The following is a 23,836-nucleotide window of genomic DNA, read 5'->3' as shown; positions in this document are numbered from 1 at the left end:
CGAAATGTGTAGGAAGGAACTGCAGATGGTATTGGGGGTTGGGTGTTGACGAGGATAGAAAATTGGTTGGCAGACAGGAAGCAAAGAGTAGGAGTGAACGGGTCCTTTGCAGAATGGCAGGCAGTGGCAAGTGGAGTTCCGCAAGGCTCGGTGTTGGGGCCGCAACTGTTTACCATATATATTAATGATTTGGTAGGGGGAATTAGGAGCAACACTAGCAAGTTTGCGGATGACACAAAGCTGGGTGGCAGTGTTAACTGTGAAGAGGATGTTAGGAGGTTGCAGGGTGACCCAGACAGGCTGAGTGAGTGGGCAGATGTGTGGCAGATGCAGTATAATATAGATAAATGTGAGGTTATCCACTTTTGTGGCAAAAACAAGGGGGCAGATTATTATCTCAATGGGGTTAGGTTAGGTAAGGGGGAGGTACAGCGAGACCTGGGTGTCCTTGTACTTGTACCACGTCACTGAAAGTTGGCTTACAGGTACAACAGGCAGTGAATAAAGCTAATGGAATGTTGGCCTTCATAACAAGAGGATTTCAGTATAGGAGTAGAGAGGTTCTTCTGCAGCTGTATAGGGCTCTGGTGAGACCACATCTGGAGTATTGCGTACAGTTTTGGTCTCCTAATTTGAGGAAGGACATCCTTGTGATTGAGGCAGTGCAGCTTAGGTTCACAAGATTGATTGCGGATCACACAGGATGGCGTGTCTGTCATATGAGGAAAGATTGAAAAGACTAGGCTTGTATTCACTGGAGTTTAGAAGGATGAGGGGTGTTCTTATAGAAACATATAAAATTATAAAAGGACTGGACAAGCTAGATGCAGGAAAAATGTTCCCAATGTTGGGCCAGTCCGGGCCACAGTCTTAGAATAAAGGGGAGGCTATTTAAGACTGAGGTGAGAAAAACGTTTTCACCCAGAGAGTTGTGAATTTGTGGAATTCCCTGCCACAGAGGGCAGTGGAGGCCAAATCACTGGATGGATTTAAGAGAGTTAGATAGAGCTCTAGGGGCTAGTGGAGTCAAGGGATATGGGGAGAAGGCAGGCACGGGTTATTGACTGGGGACGATCAGCCATGATCACAATGAATGGAGGTGCTGGCTCAAAGGGCCGAGTGGCCTCCTGCACCTATTTTCTATGTTTCTAGATGCTGGTTTAAACTGAAGATAGACACCTCTCTCTGACGAGAGTTTTGCAGCAGCAGTTCATTGACACCATCATCCCTTTTAAACCTATAGTTAAACTCAGGGAACTGGATTTCTGCCTGTCAATTTGCATTTGGATCGTTGACTTCCTCATTGGCAGACCACAATCAGTATAAATTGACATTGGCAGACCACAATCAGTATAAATTGACAACAACACTTCCCCCTCAATACCCATCAGCACAGGAGCACCTCAAGGCTGTGTACTCAGTCCCTTGCTCTATTATCTACAACCATGACTATGTAACCACACAGCTCCAATTACATCTTTAAATTTGCCAAAGGTACCACTCTTGTTGGACAAATAACAGGTAATGACAAGTCAGAGTACTGGAGGGAGATTGATAATCTGATGAATGGTGCCAGAACAATTATCTTCTCCTCAACATTTTAGCAAGACCAAGGAGCTAATTATTCAGGGAAATCTGAGGCTCCATGAATGGAACAGTGGTGGAGGGATTCATCAGCTTCAGCTCCCTGGACATGCATATCAGTCCCAGACCCAACACCCTGATGCAATCACAAAATTATGCAGACACAAGAGATTGTAGCTGCTGCTATCTTGAGCAAAAACTGAAGTGCTGGTGGAACTCAATGGGTCAGGTGCAATCAGACAGAAGATTATCAGTACAGACATAACATCTGCCCTGGGCTCAGCACCCTGATAAATAATAAAATAACTATTCATTTATACTCCCTAATTTAGATATGAGGGAAGAACTGTCATTTAGATATTGTCTTTGTTCATTTATTTTCATCATTGGTAACAGCCTTTGAGTTCTAGAAACCAAATAATTGGCTTGGGTTGATTGAACAGAGGGAGTGACAGCTAAAGACATAATCTAGAGTCAGCTGAATGAACATTGGATTCAAGGACTAATAGGGTAAAAGATCACTAAGTAATATGAGAGTGAACTGGTTTGAAGTTCTAGACGAGGATTGTATTTCACATGTGACTATGCAGAGGCTATTGTTCTTTGCAAGGAATAGAAAACATAGAAAATAGGTGCAGAAGTAGGCCATGCACTCAAGATTATAAACTTCTAGACAGTGGAGCATTTGGGCACTGAGTTTTATTAGTTAAAATATTTGAGTGATAAAGACACCTAATGAAAATATTTGGTTGAAGAATTTTCAAAGTGATGAAAGCATGGGTTTGTAGTGGAAGAATAATCTGAAGTGGTTGGATATATAAGTATTCTAGAGGATGTCTAGATGTTGGGTGTAAAGTTTAGCAATGATTTAATCAATATTACATGCATAAGTAAAACTAAATATTGACTCATCATGCCTCATTGCACATTATGAAATTTAGGATATATCAAACCCCGGATTAATTTTGTTTGGTTTAATCTTATTAGTGTTCAGTTCAGTTCAGTTTTATTTGTCATATGTAGGTTAACATAGATCAACGGTACAATGAAATGTGTTTGACAAGATAACGGGTCACCTCAGCTATGATATTACAAGGATACAATCAAGGTACAAAAAAGATAAGATAAAAGTGACATTGGTAGGTAAGAGACAATAATAAATAAAATTATCAACATATATGATGTGTTTATGAGTTCAGAAGTCTGAAACTAGTGTAGCAGAAGCTAGTGTAAATAGTACTATATCACCATATAACAATTACAGCACGGAAACAGGCCATCTCAACCCTTCAAGTCCATGCCGAACACTTATTTTCCCTTAAACCCATACCCATCTATACCCATCTCATTTCATATGGAAGCAGCATTTTCATAATTCTGTTGTATAAATATGCATAAAATTGTGATTAACATGTAAATTCAGTCTTGCCCAATGAATCTTTGTGAAATGCATGAAAAGAGGTAACAAGGAAAAAATAATGTAATGTCAATTGCTCACATCTGTAATTTCATCAGATTTTAAAATAAACGTATTTCAGTGAGAGCCTTATCACTATTTTTCTCTTCCCTTCTAGCTGAGTTATTGATATCTATTTTTATTTCTATTTCTTTCTATAACCTACTCATTAGCCTGCTGAACAACATCTTCTCTCATCCTTTGCAAGCACTTGGCATATTCATATAATTAGTATATCATGTAGACCTGGCAATAGCTTACTAGGAGAACCAAGTTTAATTGTATTCTAGAAAGTCTAAGAACTGTCACACTTATCAAGATCTAAATAATGGAAACCTTTGATATAAAAGAGAATCCACTTAAAACAAAAATTGTGCAGTCACAAATTTCAAGATAGTATCAAGAAGTGATACGTAAGTGCTATTTTATAAAGAGAACATGAAAGTAAAAATACCACTGGCTCCTTTTTTGCATTACATTATCATAATCAAACTAATGTAACATTCATAGTTATAATTCACAGTTTTAATTATTTAAAGCAATGAATTTTAGAACAATCATCACAAACTGAATAACAGAGGATTTCTAAAGCCAAACACAAAACAACATTGGTTTGTAAGCAGAATTGTACACTACCCAGTCTCATGGTAAGAACATTTTCAAACTGGATATTTAATTTTGTGAATGTTTACTACACAATATTTAGGATAATATTCAAAGGAAGTCCTTTATTTGTACACTGTGGATGGCTTGGTTTACTTTGACTGGATAGTACAACTCAAAAAGCTTTTCACTGTACATCGGTACACCTAACATTAATAAACTAAACTATATGTAAGACAAGCTCAAAATAGCATTACTATTGAGCTAATTAAGTTTTGATACAATACGAAACGATAAAAGCTGTATTCATTCCTGGAGGGAAATTGGTCTGCCGACAGTCACTACACACAAGGTACATAAGTTTCTGATCAAAACAAGAAGTATTAGATGATAGAACCCTGGTGTATTGTTCATCTGACTTGAGGAGAAGAGATAACAAATTCAGTATCATTTTGAATGTTTTTAAATTGTATCTTTGGTAATGTCTGTAATTATAGCACTACTATGTACAAGTGATGCACTGTCATTTTTCTTAGAGTACTCAAAATAACTTTTCAAAGCTTTAAATATATTTGTTAGCAACAAATGATTTTCATTCTTTATATTGTTTTTTGACAAACCTGATTCACACACACACGCACACATACACACACACACCCACACACGCACGCACACACACACACACACCCGCACACACACACACACACACACACACACACACACACACACACACACACACACACACACACACACACACCCACAAACGCACACACACACACCCGCACACACACACACACACACACACACCCGCACACACACACCCGCACACACACACCCGCACACACACACGCACACACACACGCACACACCCACGCACGCACACGCACACGCACACACACACACACACACACACGCACGCACGCACACACACACACACACACACACACACACACACACACACACACACACACACACAATATGTTCAATAATGAAAGTGTTCACATCTATTATGTTAACATACCCACACTTGCATTCACCTTTAGGCACACCAAGACCACCATCCGGTGATTGGTGGAAATGAAAAAGGAATAGTTTCTAAGTTGTAAGTTTAACATTTTAAAGACTGTTTAACAACAAGCTATATTTATGGAGTATCTTCAACTTTTAGAAGGCCCAAAAGGCTAAGCATTTCGTTGTACCTAGGTACATGTGGCAATAAAGTATTGAATTAATTGAATTCATGTATAGAATGCTTTGGAATCATTCTAAATACAATTATTTTCCATTTGTTTCAAATAAAATGAGAAAGTATTTGTAAACTCGATGTCTACTGTGATGCTGAGCTGACTTTTTGAGACCATACATTTACCATCGGCAGATCTACCCAGATTCCTACATCCTAAACCATATCAAGAACAGTACTACTCTTGTGTTGCAGGGATCCAGCTTAGCCCTTCGAGCCAGCACTGCCATTCATTGTGATCATGGCTGATCGTATCCTATCAATAACCCGTGCCTGCCTTCTCCCCATACCCCTTGACTCCACTAGCCCCTAGAGCTCTATCTAACTCTCTCTTAAATCCATCCAGTGACTTGGCCTCCACTGCCCTCTGTGGCAGGGAATCCCATAAATTCACAACACTCTGGGTGAAAACAATTTTTCTCACCTCCGTCTTAAATGACCTCCCCTTTATTCTAAGACTCTGTCCCCTGGTTCTGGACTCGCCCAACATTGGGAACTCCACTTAATATAATAAAAATTATTATTTTGTATTATTTTGTTTTTTTTTTTGCACAATACATGGGACTAAAACTGATATTTAGTATAATAATATTGACTAGAGATAGACAATAACACAAAATATAGACAATTTAGATGCTCTTATGACATGATTGTCCAAACAAAAAGAGCATTTAAATCATCTTGCGAGTGGGTTTTTCTGGAACGCAATCGATTGGAACGTTGCATTTGCGGTGAATTTGAACTCCATAACGGAAGGAAAAACACTGCGGTTCGTATGGGGCCCAAATAATATTTTTGCATCGTAAAATTAGATTAAAGCCATCCCAAGAAGCAAGATTATATGTAAAATAGACGACTTACCCTTTGTTTTGTCCCGTTCTTGTGATCCGTCACGTTGTAGGCGTTGAGGGCGTTAGAAGTTGCTTTTTATTTTAATATAATCATTAAATTGTCATAGCGATTAAAAAAAAAAAATCGTGAACGGAAGTCCGATCGATTATTCTTTAGCAGCTAGCAGCTCGAGGAAATCCACCTCCGATAAGCAGTGGAAAACTGGATTTTAATCCCGCCCCCCCCCCCCCCTCAAAGGCGCCAAAGTCGCGCACACGGCCAGTGGCAGAACTGCAGCGCCACTGAGGTAAGTTTTGTAACATCGCTACATTAACACTATCCCAGTAGGGACAATTTTTACATTTACCAATTAACCTGCAAACCTGTACGTCTTTGAAAGGACCGGAGGCTGACGGATAATCTTATAGAGGTGTATAAAATCATGGGGGGAATAGATATGGTGATAGTCTGAACAAGGGTCTCGTTCCAAAATGTCGCCCATTCCGTCTCTCCCGAGATGGTGCCTCGCCCGCTGAGTTACTCCAGCATTTTGTGTCTACCTAGGGTGATGTTCAGTCTTTTACCCAGAATAGGGGAATCAGTAACCAGAGGACGTATGTTTAAGATGAGAGGAGAAAGATTTAATAGGAACCTGAAGAACACATTTTTTTTACACAGAGCCATGGGCTAGACAGTTTACTCCTGCTCCTATTACTTATATTCTTGTGCAGTTATAAGTTTAGCAGCAATTCCTCAATTTAGAGGGAAAAGCAAGACGGAAACAGGGAAGATTTTAGGGAATATCTGTAGCAATTTCATTGGTAGCTTCTGGTGACTACACTGTCTGACTGCTTGTTTTCATAACTTAATAATAATTTTTCTTGTGTTCAATTGATGTTTGACTAAATCTGGTGTGTCCAGTGCTCCTGTTGTATGAAAATGAATTTTGATTTGGGCATTCCCTCAAGAGGTTTGGAATAGAACGATGCTTCAGATGCACAGGGCTTTGGTAAGGTTCCATCTTGTGTACAATGTTCTGTGTATGGGCACTGAACCAAAGGAGTGACGTATTTATCTACAAGTATTGTATATTGCAGAAGATTCATCAAAAATAACATTGGGCCTTCTTAACCTTGAACAGGACTGGAGTCTTTCACTCAAAATCTTTAAAGTGATGAAGAATTTAACAGGCTGAATACAGAGAAACTCTTTCTTTTTGAGGGAAAATTTGCAAAAAGAGTCCTGCTTCATTTGCAAAATGACCTGAAAATTTGAAATTAATAAAATTGCAAACTGAAATCTGAAATCTCTCTTCCTCCTAAAAGGCTGCAGATATTTGCTGAAATATCCATGACTGAAATTGCTTTTTATTGGATATTGATATCAAGGATAAAATAGATGTGAGTTACAAATCAGTAGTGACCTGGTTGACTGACGAATAGCCTTGAGGGGCTACATGGTCTACATCTGTTTTAATCTTTCTGAGCACAGGAGTGTGCAAATGTGTTCCAAATATTACATGTAGAAATCTACAACACTGTCTGAATATGATGTCTGAAGTGCAACATGCCCTACCAAATGTAGCACTGTTTATATAGTAACCATCACACTGCATAGTATTACAACACACCCCTTCATTTGGTAGATACAGTTCAGAATACTCAAAATGAATATCCAACTCGTCCCTCAGTACTCATGAGGAATATGTTCCAGACATGCCCCTGATTATCATATTTTATGAATATTATTTGGGTCTAAATAAACCTACCACTATGATGGCCAAAGCAAAAAATACCCGTTAAGTATTTAGATAAATACCTGAGTAGGCAATAAACAACATCATTACACTACAGAAGTACACAGTATTTCACATGCTCAGACGATTGTGGTACTGTACATGTGCTTGTTCGGAAACAACTAAACGGGAACCTGGAGTGTGGTTACCCTGGTCCATGAACCTGCTTTATTAGGAGCAAGTGGAGCTCAGGTTACCGTCATTAGAACAAGATATAACAAAAGCCGTTGACTCCTGCTGCTCACAAACTCACCAAAGTCGAAACACCAACTAAAATAAGAAAGGAAAAATAGCAAAGTAAATGAAAAGAAAACTGTTTGGAAATCTGAAGCAATTTTCAGCCTCATGTCAATTTTTTGTGTTTTATCCTTTTCAGCAATCATTCTCACTCTCCTTCCGCTCACTTCACATTCTCTCACTTGGGAAACAAGTGGAAGTTTAAAGACTGATTCAGATTGATTACCTCACAAAACCATTTTCTGCAACTCCTTGTAATGTGGATTGTAATGTGGATTGAAAGGACGAGGAAAGGGGCTAGTGTGGGGTTTCAGGCTGGCGGATGAGTGGAAGCACGGGATAGCTTGGTAAAGGGCATAGTTTATGAGCAACCGATATGTTTTCCGTTTTTGTTCTTTATGAATCTGAAGATGTGAAAGCGTGGAGAACCACCGTGAGGGGAGAGGGAAAGAACAATGGAGGACCCGGCGTGGGGGAACAGCTGTGGTGGGGGGGAGGGGGGACAAAAGGTGGAGCCGGCGTGCTTTGTTACTCTCAGCACCGTAGGTAACTGCTATTTGTATACATTGTGTATGCAAGCAAAGAATCTCACTGTGCTTAGTCACATGTGACAATAAAGTATTCCTATTCCTTTTCCCAAAGCAGTAAATGTCTTTGGAGACGCAAGAGTCTGCAGATACTGGAAAACATGAGCAAAATATATCATAAGTCTTCATCAGTAAGAAAAAAGAACCTGGCCCAAAAGGTTACCTGTCCATTTTCCTCCACAGATGCTGCCTGACTTGCTGAGTTCCTCCAGCACTTTGTTTTTTGTCGTGAATGTTTCAGCTGCTTTAAAATGCCAGTCATTTTCTGAAGAAACCTAATGCATGTTTCACTGTCAACTTCATCTTCCTCATCCTAATCATTTTCAATTCATACAAGATCCTACAGTCAAGGGGATTCCTCTTCCTTTGTCTTAAGCAGTTCATTCAATTTTTCGAGATCATCAAATCCCATCCCTCCAACTCCGTCTACCAACTTCACAGCCTCTTTGATCTCCCTATACATTGAAAGAAAACTGGTGAAATAATTTACAATGTCCCTCCACCATTTCCAGTGGGTGCTATATTTGATGCTGTATGAATGTAGGGTACTGTAGGTGCTATGCTAAGAACAAGCAGGGAAGATGTTTGATATTTTTCTGAAGCTTCCGATATATAGATTTTTCCTAATGTTGGCTGTAAATAGTCTAAACATAACAAATCTGCAAAAGAGGAGGGTGGGTATACACTGAATAATGTTTGCATCCAACATTATATCTAATTTATCTCTTATGCTTATTAAGATTTTAACATTATTTGTATTCCTCCCTGCATGAACTTTGTTTTACCACTGATATACTCATTCCAGCAGTCTACCTCTGTCCTGTTCATTGTTGCCATACTTTCAGGAGTTGCATTACCTGCAAGTTTAGAAAATGTACCCTGCATACCTATGTCTAAGTCATTAATATGTGCAGTACAACCTTGATTTAATATGAGTGTCACGGCACCTTTAATACATGCATTGTAAGTTATTTATATTGAAAAGTGAAATTAACATTTGCCTATTTTACCTAGCCCTTTTTAAAATAAGATACAATCTATAGACGGACAGACGAAACAGATTTCCTCAACTTTCAACCTCATTGTCATCACTGAATTTCTATCACTGGATCCCACAGCTCCAATTTGTAGAACAGATTTCTGAGTAATTCACGACCTCTGCTGAGTTTGCCTTTGACATACTCGCAGCATGGTCGTCACAAGGTCGTAAGAGGTCGTGATGCTAGTCGCAGGTACTCGTGGCATCAAGTAGGTCAGGGCGTTTTTCTAGCCTGATGAAAAATGTCCACGAGTAAAAAAGGTTGTGAATTAGGTCATGAAAGTGGGACAGGCCCTTAACAGACAGACTGGTAACTAGAAAAGATGATGTATGAAGGTCCCACATAGGAGATTAGTGGGCAAAATTAGAGCACATTGTATTGGGGGTAGGGTATTAATATGGATAGAAAATCAGTTGGCAGACAGGAAACAGAGTAGGGATTAAGGGGTCCCTTTCAGAATTGCAGGCTGTGACTAGTGGGGTACCGCAAGGCTCGGTGCTGGGACCGCAGCTATTTACAATATACATCAATGATTTAGATGAAGGGAATAAAAGTAACATTGGCAAATTTGCAGATGACACAAAGCTGGGTGGCAGTGTGAACTGTGAGGAGGATGCTATGAGGAAGCAGGGTGACTTGGACAGGTTGGGTGAGTGGGCAGATGCATGGCAGATGCAGTTTAATGTGGTTAAATATGAGTTTATCCACTTTGGTGGCAAGAACAGGAAGGCAGATTATTATCTGAATGGTGTCAAGTTGGAACATATGAAACATTAAAACATATGAGATTATTAAGGGTTTGGACACGCTAGAGCCAGGAAACATGTTCCCGATGTTGCGGGAGTCCAGAACCAGGGGCCACAGTTTAAGAATAAGGGGTAAGTCATTTAGAACGGAGATGAGGAAACACTTTTCCACACAGAGAGTTTTGAGTGTGGAATTCTCTGCCTCAGAGGGTGGTGGAGGCTGATTCTCTGGATACTTTCAAGAGAGAGCTACATAGGGCTCTTGAAGATAACGGAGTCAGGGGATATGGGGAGAAGGCAGGAATGGGGTACTGATTGTGGATGATCAGCTATGCTCACATTGAATGGCGGTGCTGGCTTGAAGGGCCGAATGGCCTACTCCTGCACCTATTGTCTATTGTAACTAGGGTCAAAATCTGATTTGTGGCATTCTGATCTTGCAAATCTAATGCTTAAAAGTTGTTGGCAATGCTTGAACTGAACCGCAATGCCCCAAAGAACCTGGGCATCACGTATAGCAACCCACTAATAAGACAACTTGCACTATGATGTTGATAATAGCTATTTCAAAGATAAAACAGGTAGGGTAGAAATAAATGAATGCAGATGAAAGGGACTACAGATACTAGAAAATGGAAAGAAAGAAATCTGGAAAAAACCTTTTGGTCAAGGAGCAACTATGGAGGGAAAATGTGTGCGCCAGCATTTTGCGTCTAGTTCTGCATTAGGACCTAGAAGGAAGAGGAAATCTTGCCAGTGTAGAGCAGTGTTGTGGAGGGTGTGGGATAGGTGGAACCAGGAGGAGAGAATGGAATAGGACAGAGGCCAGTGGGTGAAAAGTATAACCAAATAGAGAGGAGTAGATTTGTAAATGGATCCAGATGGATGAAGAAGGAAAGATAATTAAACAAAGGGAGAAGATAATAAACAAAGGGAGAAGAAAACTAGGTGACAGATGAGTTTCTTGGAGGAGAAGACAAGAGGGGTGTGGTTTACCTAGAATTCGAAAACTCATAGTCATCTTGGATTGGAGCTATAAATGGATCGCAGGGAACTTTTTGGGATTACAATTACTCTCCATGGACATATAAGATTTGTAGCAATGTTACAACATTTTGAGATTTTAAAAATCAAGTCTGCAATTTATCCCATCAGATAAAGCATAAAAAGAAGTTTGATTTGACACCTAATTCACTTTCATATCTTCAGTATTAAAAAAGTTATGGCCATTTTCATACTCGGAAATTAGCATCTTGTTCCCTATTGCTTTTGCATTGACTTAACACAAAAGCTGTGATCGAGGACAGTCAAAAGCCCATAACTTTCTTAAAAATTAAGAGAACTGAATGAAATGTTCAGTTATTATAGATTGAAGCATTCTGAAACAAATATGAAACATCTTACTTGGATGACCTGAAATTAAAGCATATAATTAGTTAATTACCTAATTGTAGTCAATTCCAAAATTGACCGTTGCGACGGAAATAGTAATAAACACCCAGACTGCCTTGAAAATTCAAAAATGTGATATTCTCAAGATAAGAACTTTAATATTACTGTATTATATGCTGTAAACCCATAACAGATAGATAAATAAATTACAATTTCTAGCAATGGACCAAGTCTTTATGGAGAAGATCAGTTGCTAGCTGGTACATTGGCATATCATAATCAGTAGCATCATCATACTACTCAGATTGTAACCAATAAGCAACTCTGTACACCTTGTTTTTCCTCAACTTTTCCATTTTGGCATTGTAAACTACAAGTTTTTGCTCTTCAAACCACACATGACATGCCTTTCTGCCCACTACTTTCCCATTAACAATGTCCTGTAGATTCCATTTCTTAAGAAAAGGATATCTTTTTTAAATAGCCTAAGTATCCAAATAACAAACTAATCCCATTCACACAAGAATTCACAATATAACATGATTTTTAAATCTCACTGTCATGAATTCATATGCCAGATGGAAGGAATTTGATGTTTAATTCCCATAAATTAATCTAGAAACATCCACTCAATATAATCAACATTTTAATTTTTTTGCACAATACATGGGACTAAAACTGATATTTAGTATAAAAATATTGACTATGGGTAGACAATAGCACAAAATATAGACGATTTAGATGCTCTTATGGCGATTGTCCAAAAAAAAAGAGCATTTAAATCATCTTGCGAGTGGGTTTTTCTGGAACGCGATTGATTGGAACGTTGCATTTGTGGTGAATTTGAACCCCATATCGGCAGGAAAAACACTGCCGGTTCGTACGGGGCCCAACTCACATTTTCGCAACGTAAAATTTGATTAAACCCATCCCAAGAAGCAAGTTTATATGTAAAATACACGACTTACACTTTGTTTTATCCCGTTCATGCGATCCGTCATGCTGTAGTCGTTGAGGGCGTTAGTAGTCGCTTTTTATTTTAATCTAATTATTAAATTGACTTATGATTAAACAAAACCAAAATCGGGAACGGAAGTCCGATCGAGTTTTCTTCAGCAGCTAGCGGCCCGAGGAAGTCCGCCGTCGACAGGCATTAGAAAACAGCATTTTAATCCCGCCCAACCCCCCCCCCCCCCCCCCTCAAAGGCACCAAAGTCGGGCACACGGCCAGTGGCAGAACTGCAGAGTCGCTGAAGGTAAGTTTTGTAACATCGCTAAGATTTATACTTTTGGTAGCAGACACTGGCCAAGCAATAGCATGACATATTCATGCTCATAGAATCATGCCTTAAAGATTGCTCCATTACGGTTGGTAAGAGAAAGCCACCAAGCGCAGCAACATATAGGTGGCAGGTGTAGCTTCTGGTCCTCAATATTGACTCTCCCAATTTAAACACTAGACCCCAGACATTTGTGAGGAGTACTTTACATGCACTGGTAGTTATTTTACTGCGTCTGAACTTAGATGCCAGGTAGTTCAAAGGTGACACAAAAAATGGGGTTCAAAAATTTGGTCAGGAGGTGGATTCTGAAGAAATTCGTGAAGGAAAATGAAGGGTTTAGGATGGGTATTTTAGTCCACTTTACATAAATGAACTGTTAGAAGATGGAACCCATTTCCAAAAGTAATGGTTGAATCGGATAGGAAAGTTGCATTTAAGGGAAAATGATAGAAACACATGAGGGAATAGAAAAAGAGAAAGATAGGGTTGTAGTGTGTATAAATTCTGATGTAAACCAGTTTGACCCAACAGCCAATTTCTATGCTGTATGAATAATGGGGTTTTAATTTCATGCTTTTTAAGCTTCTATTAACAATTAGTCACCTCAGCTAAAAATGTGTTTATTTTTATTATGTGGACAGTCACAAGTCCACATTGCTTCCCAGGACTCAAATCTCCTCTGTTGGATAATGTGTACGGTTTAGTAGCTCAGTGAACATCAACACAATTCCGCATTCACTTCACAGACATGCTGCGTTTAGATTTATGTATAGATTTCTTTCACATAATTCAGTGCTCAAATGTACATAGATATGATCTGAAAAATGCCTCCATGTAAATGGCAGATAAGGTCATTACACAATCCTGACAAGGACATGTTGAGACAGAATGAGGGTTAAGATAGAAAGAAAGAAGGAGGGGGGGGGGGGGAGCAAATGAGGAAGCAGAGATTGAGGTTAAATGTGGAGAAATGGAAAGAAAGGGAAAGACAGGCAGAAAAGGAAAATCATGGAGTTAAATCTCTTCCCTTTGTCCTCCCACGATCGGGAGCCTCGAGCCTTCCATTGACGGGACGATCTTACTGTCGTAGCCAGTGGTCGGGGCCTCCGCGTCGGGGTGATCCAGCTCCTGCATCGGAGGGGAATCTCAACTCCCCCGCGCCGGGAGATCTCACCCCGGATCGGGTCTAGTCGAACCTTTTGCGTCGTTGGAGCATCCCGACTCGGTCTTTCCCGGGACTGCGAGCTCTCGATGGTAAAGTCTGCAGGCCTCAGTTGGAGCAAAAGTCAGTCCCGAGTGAGGCCTCCAGCTCCAAGATGTTAGGCCACAGAGCGACCGGAGGCACGATCCAGAAAATAATTGCATCTCCGGCAAGGTACAGTTGTAGAAACATACAACATGGAAACTGGACATTTGGCCCAACTTATCCAGAGTAACCAGTGGGCACACTTAAGTATTAGTCCCATCTCCCAGTACTTGGTCCACACAATTCTATAACTAGACAGTTCTTAAGCGCACTCAGTGACCCAACTTCGAGCACTCTCAGGCAGTGCATCCCAGACACTTGCATCTCTCTGAATGAAGAAGGTCATATCCTATTTAAGAAGGAACTGCAGATGCTGGAAAATCGAAGGTAGACAAAAGTGCTGGAGAAACTCAGTGGGTGCAGCAGCATCTATGGAGCGAAGGAAATAGGCAATGTTTCGGGCTGAAGAACCAGTCTGAAAAAGGGTTTAGGCCCGAAACGTTGCCTATTTCCTTCGCTCCATAGATGCTGCTGCACCCGCTGAGTTTCTCCAGCACTTTTGTCTAAGGTCATATCCTAAATCCCAGGTACACAAAAATGCTGGAGAAACTCAGCGGGTGCAGCAGCATCTATGGAGCAAAGGAAATAGGTGACGTTTCGGGCCAAAACCCTTCTTCAGACTGATAGGGGGTGGGGGGGGGGAGAAGGGATGAAAAAGGGGAGGAGGAGGAGCCCGAGGGCGGGGGGATGGGAGGAGACAGCTCGAGGGTTAAGGAAGGGGAGGAGACAGAAAGGGCTAGCAAAATTGTATATCCTAAATCCCTACCTCTTTACCCTAAATCTATATCCTTTAGTTTTATTAACATCGAAATGGGGGAGTATCTTTCCTATCTATACCTCACATAATTTCATACATCTCAGACATGTCCCCTTGGAACCTTTTCTATTACAGGATAATCACATGTCGCTTCGCTCTCCTCCATTCTTGGCAACATCATGGTGAGTCTCCTCTTCACCCTCTGCAGTGCTATCACATCCTTCCTGTAATATGATGATCAGAAATGCATGCAGAATTGTAGCCAGGGTGGTCAAGATTTTATAAAGTTGGAACATAACCTCTTTACTTCTTACTTCTTGCTTCTTACTTCTCTGTTGAGTTCCCTGACTAATGAAGGCAAGTATTTCATATGGCTTTCTATTCTACCTGTGCTGACACCTTCAAGGATCAAAGGGACTACAAAGTCCCTCTGTACCCCAATACTCCTTAAGATCCTACCATTCATTGGTTTCCTCCAAGCCCGGTTCCCCCCACATCTCAAAGACCTGCCAGTTGTTAGGTTGATTAGCTTCTGTAAATTAACCTACACTCATGTGCAGGTAGTGAATACAAAAATAGAATAAAACAGAACTATCGTGAACGGGTGATCGATGGTTGGCATGGACTTGGTTGGCTGAAGAGCCTATTTCCGTGCTCTATCAATCAAACCAATGTTTTCAGTCATACACCTAACAACATCACAATTTGCATACTGCATATCCCTCCCATGCCAACTTAGATTTGAGGTGTTGTGTCCAATTTACCACCATCACTGGGCACTCATAGCCAAACAAGAAGCAGATTCTGAAGGAATCAGAAATGAGACATCAGTTTAGGTGTCTGCAACTGTGATATCGATAGCTTACACACAATATCTGTTAGTCTCAGATTTGAATGTTCAGGATAATGGAAACTGCTTCAGTATTGCTCCCATAACCATTTATAGACGCTTTGATCAAATCATGTCATGGCTGCATGCTAACCCTTTCATCAACCTGCTAATTTCCATAGCTTGGGAGTGTGGGACTTGAAGCAGATCATTGCATTGAGGACATCCAAGCACACAGGAGATTAATGTGTACCCTCAAACCTGTGTAATCGATCACCACTGTGAAAACATTTCAGACATTTGTTTTATGGCTGCCTTGGGGAAATTGCTTAAGTACCGGCACTTCCTAGTACTCAATGCTGTAAAGGTTTGGCAGTTTCAAGCTCTTCACGCAACTCACAATATGTCAGGTCCTGTTTCAGAGCAGGATTCTCTCAGCAAAACCTCCATTGCAACGTGCCTACCACACGTTTACCCAATTTCAAGTACTGATTGTGTGAGCTCTATTCACAGCTTATTTAATCCACCAAAAGACTATAAAACCCATTCCTGGGCACTGATAACAATATGTGGAATGTGATTATGGAAGTTACAGTAGTTCTTCACAACAATATGCATTCTTGTAAAGTTATAGTCATGTTGCCATTTATGTTCAATGTCACAATGATATAATTGTTCAAATCAAAAGGACTAATCTCTGGTGCTCCAACGTATATGCAGCCTTCTTAATGTTCCTACTCTACAATCTTAATTTTTTTATCGAGTACAGTATCTTGTTTTTTCCTGTTTTGGTCACCCTGCTATAGGAAGGTTGTTGCTGAGGTGGAAAGAGTACAGAAAAGATTTACAAGGTATTTCCAGGAATTGGGGGACTGAGCTAAGGGGATATGTTGGACTGGCTATGACTATGTTCTGTGGAGTACAGGAGAATGAGAGGCGACCTTATAGAGGTGTATATGATCAAGAGGGGAATAGATAGGGTGAATGTACAGAGTATTTTACTCTGAGTAGGTGTAATGAGTCGAGTCGTACACACGTCAAGATACAACACATATTTATTAAAGTCCACTTACAGCTTTGGTCTGCAGGACATTACAGTAACTAGCAGCTACTCAGACTGAATTACATAAGCAAGCTCTTGGTAATATAAATCGCATATTAGGCTGAGCAACTATTAACAAACACTACAATTGGTTAGTAGGAAATAACCAATCTACTTTTTTCCTTGTAGAAACAAAATAAAGCAGATACGTGGCTACATGTTGGCTAAGCAATTCAGTAGCCAAAACGTTAATAACGCATATGGGGAAGTATAGATGGTTTCACAAAATCTAATGGGTGGCCTGCTGACCCGTCTGGCACGTGTGCGGTACGAATCCACATCTCCTCCTTTCACCAGTGAAGTGATTGGGGAGGGGACCGAGGATGTGACCGGGGACGGCACCAGAGACCGGCCGGGTAGAGGTGGTGAAGTAGGCGAGCTGGGCGCTGAACGCCGTGGAGAGGCCGCGGGTGACACAGTCTCTGGTAATGGAGCAGCCGGCCCGGTAGTGGGAGGGTATACAAAACGCGAGACCTCTGGATATGGAGTCGCGGGACGCAGTTCGTTCACATGAAGGAGATGTTGACGGTTGCATCTATAAATGCCCCCGTCTGCACTTACCAGGTAGGAGCGCGGTTCTTTGGCAGGGCTGTGGATGTGCCCCAGACGGCCATAGCCCTTGTTGGTCTGGAGGCGAACAAACTGTCCACTGGAGCTGGACTTGTTGAAAAAACATTTTTGTGCATCACACTTGAATTGTAGTTGTTTCTGGACTGCGGGCGGAGAACGGACCTGTGGCTGCAGAAGCTGCTGGGGCACAGGCAGGGCAGCACGGGTTTGACGAGACATCAGTCGTTGGGCTGGGGAACCCAGTATGGGATCCCTGGCAATGTTCCTTACATTGAGCAGGTCCAGGTAGACGTCAGATTTAGCAGGATAAGAACGCACCATTAGTTGTTTTGCGCTTCGAACTGCGGAAACTCAGGGCTGCTGGTGATAGGTCGAAAGTCCCATCGTTGTGCAAAGATTTTGAAAAGCTGGCTGGTGAACTGACTGCCGTTGTCGGATAGAAGGCGTGCAGGGGAACCGTGCATGGAGAAATGGCGTTGCAACTTCTGGATAACTGCTTCAGATGTGATGGTTTGGAGTAGATCAATGTCAAACCAGCCCGAATAAGAGTCGACAAGAACCAGATAGTGTTTCCCATGCCATTCGAATATGTCGGTGGCTACCATGGACCACGGTAGAGGAGGAACCGGGTGCGGCAGTAAAGGCTGCTTCTGTTGGTGTGGCGCCAGGCTTTTGCAGATGGCGCAGACTTCAGTTTTGTTATGTATGTAGTTGCTCATATCAGGCCAGTAAAACATGCTCTGTGCCCATTGTAAGGTTGCCTCCACACCGGGTGGCCCCTGTGGACGGCGTCAAAGTACTTGTCCTGGAGGACGACTGGGACAACTGCCTTGTGGCCCTTGACTATAATCCCATCCTGTAACACCAGTTTGTCGCGAACCAGGAATTAAGGGTGGATCGCGAGCTAGGGTGCTGTGTTGTTTATCCGGCCAGCCACGCTGGATGACTGCGGACAGCAATTGTAAAGTCTCGTCACCAGCCGTGTGCTCTGCCAGGCTGCTTAGGCAATCAGTGGGAACATACGATACCTTCATTACTGAGAACTGGTCCTGTTCAGAGGGCTGTTGTTCGCTGGTTTTGCGTGGGGCCCTTGACAGCGTGTCGGCTACGTGCATGTCCTTGCCTTTTTTGTAGACAATGTTGAAATCAAAACGCTGCAGCTGCATCATCGTCCGTTGCAGGTGAGCCGGAGCAGCGTGAATGGGTTTATTCAAGATGGTAACCAGTGGATGGTGGTCTGGTTCTATAGTCACAGACTTCCCCAAAACTAAAGTCTTTGAATTTCGTGCAGGCGAAAACCACTGCAAGCAATTCTTTTTAAATCTGGGCATAATGTTGTTCAGTATCAGTTAATGTGCGAGAGGCATATGCAACAGGCTTGCAGTTGCCATCGGTAGTGGACTGCAGGCAAGTAGCGCCAAGTCCGTACTGGGATGCATCATATGTGAGTGTTATTGGTAACTCCTAAGCGAAATAGGTGAGGGTAGGTGCGCTGGCCAGCTGCAACTTGAGGATATCAAAAGCTCTTTGGTGCTGCGGATACCAGGACCATGCAGTGTCTTTGTGTGTCAGTTCCCGCAGGGGGGCAGATATGTCACTGAGGTTGGGAATAAATTTCCCCAGGTAATTGACCATTCCAAGGAACCTTTGTGGACTCATAACGTCAGTAGGAACCGGCATCTCGTTTGTAGCAGCAGTTTATGACAGGTCTGGTCTGAGACCATGACTTGTGAAAACATGTCTGACGTAGGTAACTTCCGATGAAACTTGCACTTCAGAGGATTGAGTTTGAACTGAATGTCTTTGGCACGGTCCAACACTCTCTTCAGATTTGCATCATGCTCAGCCAAGTTGACGAGAATGCCATCAACAATGATGGCGCATGGGTACCCCGCAAACAGTTGTTTCACCGTGCGCTGAAAAACTTCCCTGGCTGAGTTGATGCCAAAGGGCATTCTCAGGAATTTGTACGGCCGAAGGGGGTACCGAACGTAGTAAGGTTGAACGAGTCTGGGTCCAGTGGAATCTGCCAAAACGAGCTTTTGGCATCCAGAACGAAGAACACTGATACGTTGCCTATTTGAGCAGCAACTTTTTCTACCATTCGGGTAGTGTGGGCGTTTGATAGCTGTGTTGAGATCCCTGGGGTTGATGCAGATATGGATTTCTTCCATGTTTTTCTTCGTTGCAACCACCATGGTGGAAACCAGGTCAGATGGGTCAGTAACTTCAGCAATGACACCCAGGGAGACCGTCCGCTTGAGCTCATTGTGTACCCTGTTGCGCATGTCATGCGGAACACGATGTGGTGTTCAAACCATGGGAGTAACTTTGGGATCAACGGCGATGTTGTACTCGAGGGGCAACTTGCTAAGCTCATCGTTAAACAGTTCTCTATATTGAGAGAGTATTTGCTGAGTGGGACCCCTATTGAGAAAGAGTTGATGGACAGCATGGCCAAAGTATACTAGGCCTAGATCGTGGCATGCATTGATACCAAGCAGAGTTTCAGAATTCTCCTTGACAATATAAAACTTCAGGGTGTGAGACTGTGAGTCTAAGATGCAGTTTAAATCAGTTTCTCCAAGCAGATGTAGAACATCACCCCCGTAGGCCCGTAGCGTGGCCAAGGCCTTTTCAACATGTTCAGCATTATGTATTTTTTACATCTCAGATAACATGATGACATTACATTTTGCTCCGGTATCAAACATACAAGATACATTTATTTGTCACATGTACCAATTGGTACGCCTTAGCGATCAAAGGCTTGTTATTCACAAACATGGTTACCTCAGGGTCAGTTGCTCGTTTGAGGAAGGGAGAAGGGAGTGGATGGCTGAACTGTTATCTTCACTTGCACAGAGCTGTGCGGGGGATGGCTCCTCAACCTAGTGTAGGCGCCAGCAGCGGCCTCTGCAGTCCGTCTGCGTTTTTATTATTTTATGTCTATGTTTTAATGTAGTTTTTGTTATTTTTGTTGGGGTATGTGTGTGGGGGGGTGGGGGTGGTGTGGGGGGGAGGGGGAAACTTTTAAATCTCTCCCTGCACGGGAGACCCGACCTTTTCTTTGTCGGGTCTCCGTTGTCGTTGGGGCTGCAACGAGGAGCGGCCTCCAACAGGAAAACCGGGGGCTCCAGTGCCGACACTCACCTCACCGTCGCGGAGCTGGCCGAGTCCAGAGCGGGTGGAGCTGTGGTGGACGCTGCTGCGGCCCGACCCCCGGAGATTCGGTGGCTGCAACTGCGGGTTTGGCGGACGGCACCGGGAGCCCGCGGGTCCCTGGAGGGAGACCGCTTTTCGGGGCTTCCGCAACGGCGACTTCTCCCGCCCGAGTTGCGGGGTTGAAGAGCTCCTGGAGCGGGGCCTTACAGCACCGCCCCGCGCGGCTTGGAATGGCGGCGGGCTGCGAGCGCGCACCGGGGGCTCTAACACCAAGACCCGGTGCGCGAACTTGCATTACCCGGCGTGGTTTAATGGCCACGGGACAATTCGCCATCGCCCGCCGGGGGCTTTGACTTTGACTCTGACATGGGGGGGGGAGAGTGCAGTGGAGAGAGAAGTTTTTTTGGCCTTCCATCACAGCAATGTGATGGATGTTTATGTAAAATATGTTGTGTCTTGGGTCTATTTGTTGTAATGTATGGCTGCAGAAACGGCATTTCGTTTGGACCTCACGGGGTCCAAATGACAATAAATTGAATTGTATTGTATTGTATTGTAGTGGCTTACGTTATCAGCAAGCTCATGTTGTAATAGGTGCAAATTCTTCCTTGGGATGGATTGAGTCGCAAGGGTAAGGCAACATTTTGCAAAGTGTTTGAATTTCTTGCAGAAATTGCAAATTTTACCATAAGCAATACAGGACTCCCGACCCAAAGCATGAGAATAGTTACAATTAGAACATCGAGCAGCAGACCTTCTCTGCTGCCAGTCAGGGGAAGGCTGCAGATGCTTGTTATGACAGGAGGTGTCTGTAAGGTTAACACTATACTGGGAGTGCTGCCCAGAGATCACAGACTTAGTGTGAGAAACCGTTATCTCAGCAATCCGACAGGTGTGTTCAGTTTGATTTAGAGTCAGTTCAGTGTTACGAAGTAATTCGTCTCTCACTTTGTCACTGAGCATACCTCCAACGTGTTTGTCGCAGATCAGTTCATCGCATAAATCTCGAAAATGACAGCGCGCAGCCATGTGTTTCAAATCGTGGATAAAGCACTCTACAGGCTTGCCAATTGGTTGCTTATGAGCAAAAAACTTGTTACGTTCAATACTAGAGTTCGAGGGGAGGTCACGCAACTGTCTAAACTTTGCAAGTAGGACAGCAGGGTCATCAATCGTTTCTGCAGGCACTTGGATCTGACCGTTTGTGTCTACAACAGCAGGTTCAAATGTAAAACGGTCCACACATTTCATTGCCTCAGGACCAGCCAGGTTTAGTAACACAGAAGCACGTATATCTGGAGGATCGTTGCGATGAACAATGCGAATGTAGTGAATGTAGTCGCACTCGAAAAGGTGCCAGCGTTCAGCAATGTCAGAGTCAAAGATTAGAGGACTAAGACGGCGAGACGAGTTTGCAATGATAGAGATAACAGACACATAAAACAAATATAAAAAACAAAACCTGACAAACGTGAACGGAGTAGGTAAGACTCACTTCTTGACACCATGTAATGAGTCGAGTCGTACACACGTCATGATATAACACATATTTATTGAAGTCTACTTACAGCATTAGTCTGCAGGACATTGCAGTAACTAGCAGCTACTCAGACTGAATTACGTAAGCAAGCTCTTGGTAATAAAAATCGCATATTAGGCAGATCAACTAGTAACAAGCACTACATTTGGTTAGTAGCAAATCTACAGTAGGGGAATCATGTACCAGAGAACTTACGTTTGGTGTGGGGGGGTGGGGAACCTTTTCACACAGAGAATGGTGGGTATATGAAATGAACTGCCCAAAGAGGTAGTTGAGGCATATACTGTAACAACATTTAAAAGACATTTGGACAGGCACATGGGTAGGAAAGGGTTAGAAGGTATGGGCCAAGCAAGGGCAGGTGAAACTAATGTAGATGGGGCATCTTGGTCAGCATGAGTCTGCGTCCATGCTCTATGACTCTATAACATTCATTGAATGAGTAAACTTGAAACTTGTACAATTCCAGTTGAAGTTAGTTTGCTGTTAAACCTCTAATTGCTGACTGATTGTATTGCCTTTATCATCTGTGGATGTGCATAATGCTGGGATAATTAGTAATCTTTCTCAGTTGCTTCTTTCTCAATTTTCATTTTACATCCTCCCTAATACCTTCAAATAAAACATCCATTACTTATGACATTTACATAAGCACTCATTTAAATGCATCTCTATGCCACGTAATTCATATCTGCTCATCATTCATGCCCCTTACATGTCTTATAACTATAATCAGTAGTAGGTTCCTTTGAAGCAAATATGCCTAGCGCTCTGGACTGCCTAGTTTTTCATTATTAATATTTCAGATATTTTTTTGACAAAATTTATTCATGGCGTATGCTGTGGTGCAGGGCTGAAGATGGGGAAATCCACCCAGAAATCTGCAGACTTTATATCCAGCTCCAGTGCTGCCTGGAGATGTACACAACAGAGATGCTGAAATCAGTTTGTCTACTAGGATCCCTTCAACTTCATTGGAAAGGTATTAATACTTTAAGATTTTAGTTGTGCATTTGACATTTAGAATCTGTGACTCTACAGGTGTGAAAATTACGTGTAACAAATGGGCAGGTAGACTTTTTGAAACGGACTCTTTAAACTAGCTGGAATATAATGTCTGTATATAAAGGGGTAGTGATATATGTCTTCTGATGCTTATGGTTGATGCATGATATGTTATAGGTTACGTATTGTATTCTGCATATAAAAGTCACTTCCATTGAAGTAGAGTACAGCAATATTTCCATTGCCTCTTGTATGTTTAATTAAAGCAGCTAAGGATACATTTGTGGAACAATTAGCTCCGGAACTAATTGTGAGTTGCAACAAATGAGGATGCAAATAAATTATTCCGCATTAAAATAGAATATTGAATAAGATTGAGGAAGAAATATTGGAATTTTCAAAAGATACCAAATTAACATTTTTCTTAGATGCTAAGTAATTTGAGATCATTAATGCTTGCAATAATTAAATTGGTATACTTTTTAGCACCATGCGACAGTTTAAAATAATCATAAAAATCACTGCATTACTAAATTTATAAATGTGCATGTTAGTTTGAGTTTACTGATTTTAGCTAATTGTCCTGCACATTCCAGTATTACACTTCCATTGGAATTAAATTTATATGGTACTGAAATATTGCCAAATATCATTCTTGAATTTGTTTCTAATTCTTCTCATTGCTCCTTGACTTTTCTTTTTTTTAAGTTACAAATCTGGCTCAGGGCATTAAATATAATAATCTGATTATGCTAAATTTGGTTG

The 23,836-nt window shown here is 41.9% G+C and overlaps 1 protein-coding gene across 1 annotated transcript in view; it reads left to right on the top strand.

Moving 5' to 3' along the window:
* Window positions 1-23,836, top strand: part of LOC116978636 (regulator of G protein signaling 7 binding protein) — a 50,151-nt gene that overhangs the window by 17,688 nt on the left and 8,627 nt on the right. The window contains exon 3 of the mRNA XM_033029924.1: window positions 22,918-23,048. Within this exon, the coding sequence (XP_032885815.1) occupies window positions 22,918-23,048 (131 nt within the window). The remainder of the gene's footprint in view (window positions 1-22,917; window positions 23,049-23,836) is intronic.

The sequence above is a fragment of the Amblyraja radiata genome, chromosome 1 (genome assembly GCF_010909765.2).
Source record: "Amblyraja radiata isolate CabotCenter1 chromosome 1, sAmbRad1.1.pri, whole genome shotgun sequence".
NCBI classification, from domain to species: Eukaryota; Metazoa; Chordata; class Chondrichthyes; order Rajiformes; family Rajidae; genus Amblyraja; species Amblyraja radiata.
Note: the sequence above shows the minus strand (reverse complement) of the source record. Positions and strands in the feature narration are given on the sequence as shown.